The sequence below is a fragment of the Myotis daubentonii genome, chromosome 5, assembly GCF_963259705.1.
Source record: "Myotis daubentonii chromosome 5, mMyoDau2.1, whole genome shotgun sequence".
Classification (NCBI taxonomy): Eukaryota; Metazoa; Chordata; class Mammalia; order Chiroptera; family Vespertilionidae; genus Myotis; species Myotis daubentonii.
Genome location: NC_081844.1, coordinates 28,414,027 through 28,418,383, shown reverse-complemented (window position 1 = coordinate 28,418,383; position 4,357 = coordinate 28,414,027). Strand labels below are relative to the sequence as shown.

The 4,357-nt window shown below is 37.9% G+C and overlaps 1 protein-coding gene across 1 annotated transcript; it reads left to right on the top strand.

The window, feature by feature from the left end:
- Positions 1–641: 641 nt before the first annotated feature.
- LOC132234199 (olfactory receptor 7D4-like) lies at positions 642–1,912 on the top strand. Its single transcript, XM_059695244.1, has one exon. It carries the CDS (start codon positions 935–937, stop codon positions 1,871–1,873), a length of 939 nt encoding a protein of 312 aa, XP_059551227.1. The 5' UTR covers positions 642–934; the 3' UTR covers positions 1,874–1,912.
- Positions 1,913–4,357: the final 2,445 nt, after the last annotated feature.

Genomic DNA, 4,357 nt, shown 5'->3' with positions numbered 1-4,357 from the left:
TAAGAGAAATACTAAAAATGATTACCATGTAAGACAGCTTTATTGTGATGTTAAGAACAGTAATTCACAGTTATCACATATCTAGTGTATATCTCAGGAACTACCCTAGAAAAATATTATCCATCATATCATTTAATCACACATCTGTCCTACAATGTAAGGAATATTTAATGCTCTCATTGTGGAGGTGAAGTATCTGTAGCTGAGGGAGATTAAATAACTTCTTCAAGGTCACAGAGATGTAACATGGTAGACCAAGTTCTGTTCCAGGAAGTCTGACTCACATCCTATTTCTAAATCACAGCTGTATACTGTACTTTAGAACAGTTATATCTAAAAAATAATTATAATGAAAGAATAGGTTAATAATGATAATAATAGCTATAACTTAGAAAGATCTTACTGTGATTAAAGGCATTTTATTACCTCTAAAAATGGTAATAGCAGAAACCACATTTTTAGAAACACAATAAGGCACATAAGAGAGTTAGCTGTGACATCAATATAAAGCATCAGGTGACAAAACTAAGGTTGTTTGAGTTGAAAACACATGTTTTAATCACTAGTATGAAATGAAAGTAGTATGGAGATTATCAAAATAAGCACCTTAAATATCTTTAGTTATTTTGGAAGGCTGGTATGAAGGAAGAAATTGGTTTATGTCCATAGATTTCAATAAGTGAATTAGAACCAGCGAGTTGAAGATAAAAAGAGAAAGACTTCTGCTAAAGTAAAGATAATCTTCACAATTACATCATTTAAAATAAAATTGGGTAACCACGTAAATGAGTGAATGACTAGCATTGAAATGACTACCAGATCATGAACGATGCCCACACCATGGTGAAATCGAAAGGTGCTGATAGCTGAGATGCCTTTTGGCTGTTTACTGAATGTTGCTTTTGTCTCCTTCTTCATAAGATAAACCAGCTGCATGGAAGCAGAAAACCACACAGAAGTGTCACAATTCCTGCTCCTGGGTCTCTCAGATGACCCGAAACTGCAGCCCCTCCTCTGTGGAGTGTTCCTGTGCATGTACCTGTTCACTGTGCTTGGAAACCTGCTCATCATTGTGGCCATCAGCTCTGACTCCCACCTCCACACCCCCATGTATTTCTTCCTCTCCAACCTGTCCTTTATTGAAATCTGTTTCACCTCCGCCACGGTCCCAAAGATGCTGGTGAATGTCCAGGCACAGAGCAAAAACATCTCCTACATTGGGTGCCTCATTCAGGTGTATTTTGTTATGATATTTGCTGGAATGGACAGCTTCCTCCTGACTGTGATGGCCTATGACCGGTATGTGGCCATCTGTCAACCCCTGTACTACATGGTCATCATGAACCCACGCTTCTGTGGCATTCTGGTTCTGATATCTTGGCTCATCATTTTCTGGGTCTCCCTGCTTCATATTCTACTGATGAGGCGGCTGACCTTCTGCGTCGGCACTAAAATCCCACATTTTTTCTGTGAACTGACTCAGATCCTCAAGGTGGCCTGCTCTGACACCCTCATCAATAACATTGTCTTGAATGTGGCTACCGCCCTCCTGGGTGTGTTTCCTCTCACAGGAATTCTGTTTTCTTACTCTAGGATTGTTGCCTCTTTAATGAGAATATCCTCTGCAGGAGGGAAATACAAAGCATTTTCCACCTGTGGCTCTCACCTCTCTGTGGTCTCCTTGTTCTATGTGACAGGCCTGGGGGTCCACCTCAGTTCTGCTCTGACCCATTCGTCCCTACAGAACTCAATTGCCTCAGTCATGTACACCGTGGTCACCCCCATGCTGAACCCGTTCATCTACAGCCTGAGGAACAAGGATATGAAGGGGGCTCTGAGAAGGCTCTTCAACCCAGTCACACCTTGTCTGTGATGGACCTCTGGCCTCAGACCTAAAGGCACACAGTGGGGCCCAAAGGTAAATGTTGCAAATTTAAATATCTGGTTCTTTTTCACTCCTGAAAGACAGGCTTGATTTCTTCTATTTCCAAGGCATGTGTGATTTTGCTTTTGTTTGCTTTTGTATTAGTTTTTCTCAGAAGTTCCTTTTTTACTTTTCTTCCTTATATGCAGTCTACACTGTTCCATGTTTGGTCAGCATTCCTGCAGCTCTTCTTAAGATTTCTCACTTTAAACTTAAAACACTTATCATATCAATTGCTGACTTAGTTTTCCAAAAAGTTGTCCTTATATGTTGCTGATCTTCACCTTAATTAGGTTGTATCCTTTTTTTTTCCAGATGAAATTATATAAAAATCATACAGTAATCAGAACAGCATGATAATGCTATCAGGAGTCTTCTTGTTTCTTCACATGAATCATTTAATTTCATCTTAAAAACATTTTGGAGATATTTTCTCTCACTCACTTTACTTTTCAAAAGAAGTGACGGAATTGAAGTTCTACTACATCTTGGAAAGCTGACTTTACTATCCTACCTTTCACAGGAACAGTGATGTGATTTTCAAGTTCAGAGTAGGAATCTAGATTTGAAAGATGGCTTCTTCAGATAACATAGAGGAATTTACTGCCTCAAAAACGGACAAGTGTCATTTTTTGTGTGATCCTTCCTTCCTTTCCTTTTTTATTTGACTTATATTTCACATTATTGCAATGTTGATATGCACCTTCTAAGATCCAAAGCCATGTAATAATGAGTACAATAAAATAAGAGTTATTTTCTCAGGTGATTTAGTTATTTTCTGGCACTCTGTAGGGATGCCTCAGAAAGAATAGTTACACATTTGTGGAACATGTTTAGAACCTAATTCTTTTGATGGGGAAGAATGTTGACAGAATTGATTCTGCAAGGCAGCATGGAGGAGTACATGCTGTTAAGATTCCTCCCACATTCCCTGACATCCTCTCACAATTTCCATTGCATAACTGCCAACATCCAGTACCAGCTGGAACAAACGTTACCCAATATGTAGTAGCAGACAGGGAATTATGTCCTATCAGAGACAGCTCTTGATGGAGGGGTATAGAGGATAGCATGTCTTTCATCCTTTATCTGGAATAATGCTAAGGTTTATGTTTTTTACCATTTACCAGAATTTCCCCTGGAGATGAAATCTCTGTTTATTTACAATGGTAGGTGCCATAATGCAAGTTTCATTTGATATATTTTCTTTTGTGTATCAGTTCCCCTCTCTCACATCCATGTCCAATAAAGTATTTAAACATAAACCCTGGGCTCAGCATCTGCTTTTGCGTGAACAAAAATCAACACAGGGGATAACAATGTGTTGTATTAAGATAATATCATGAAATTAATTAGGGACTTTGGAGAAAAAATTGAAACTAATTATTTGGGACATAGTAAGGACTGTACAATTACTCAAAAAACAATTTTTTTTTTTGTAGAGGAAAGACTTATTTGATGTGACTTCAATTAATTTCGTTTCATTTAGTTTAATTCAATGTGTGTTTATTGTCTACTCTACAAACTGAGGAAGAAACCAGAGAGACACAAATGATTGCACTGTGGAGTGATGAGCATAAGAATGTTGCTGTGTAGCAGATCCTGTTCAAACAAAAGTTTTGAACTCATATTGAGTAATTCCAGGAAAAAGTCTTTAAAATTTATGTTTTACATCCTGGAAACTAATGACAATGAAAACACAACAATCCAAAACCTATGGGACACATTGAAAGCAGTCCTGAGAGGGAAGTTTATAGCTCTACAGGCCTATCTCAAAAAACAAGAAAAAATGGTAGTAAATCATCTAACTCTACAACTCAAAGAATTAGAAAGAGAGCAACAAGAAAACCCCAGAGTGAGCAGAAGGAAGGAGATAATAAAGATTAGAGCAGAAATAAATGACATAGAGACCAAAAAAACAATACAGAAAATCAATGAAACCAAGAGCTGGTTCTTTGAAAGGATAAACAAGATTGACAAACCTCTAGCCAGACTCACCAAGAAGCAGAGAGAGAGGACCCAAATAAATAAAATCAGAAACAATAGAGGCGAAATAACAATAGACACCACAGAAATACAAATGATTGTTAAAAAATACTATGGACAGCTTTACTCCAACAAACTAGACAACCTGGAGGAAATGGACACATTCCTAGAAAAATACAACATTCCAAAACTCAATCAGGAAGAATCTAAAAATCTCAACAGGCCAATAACTATGGAAGAAATTGAAGCAGTCATCAAAAAGCTTCCATCAAACAAAAGCCCAGGACCAGACGGCTTCACAGGGGAGTTTTACCAAACATTCAAGGAAGAACTAAAACCTATCCTCCTCAGACTACTACAAAAAATCCAAGAGGAAGGAACACTTCCAAGCTCATTCTATGAAGCCAGCATCACCCTAATACCAAAACCAGGTAAAGACAACACAAT

Bases quoted from the DNA above. Each gene is read 5' to 3' on its own strand.
- LOC132234199 (XM_059695244.1), top strand. From the start codon at position 935: ATGGAAGCAGAAAACCACACAGAAGTGTCACAATTCCTGCTCCTGGGT.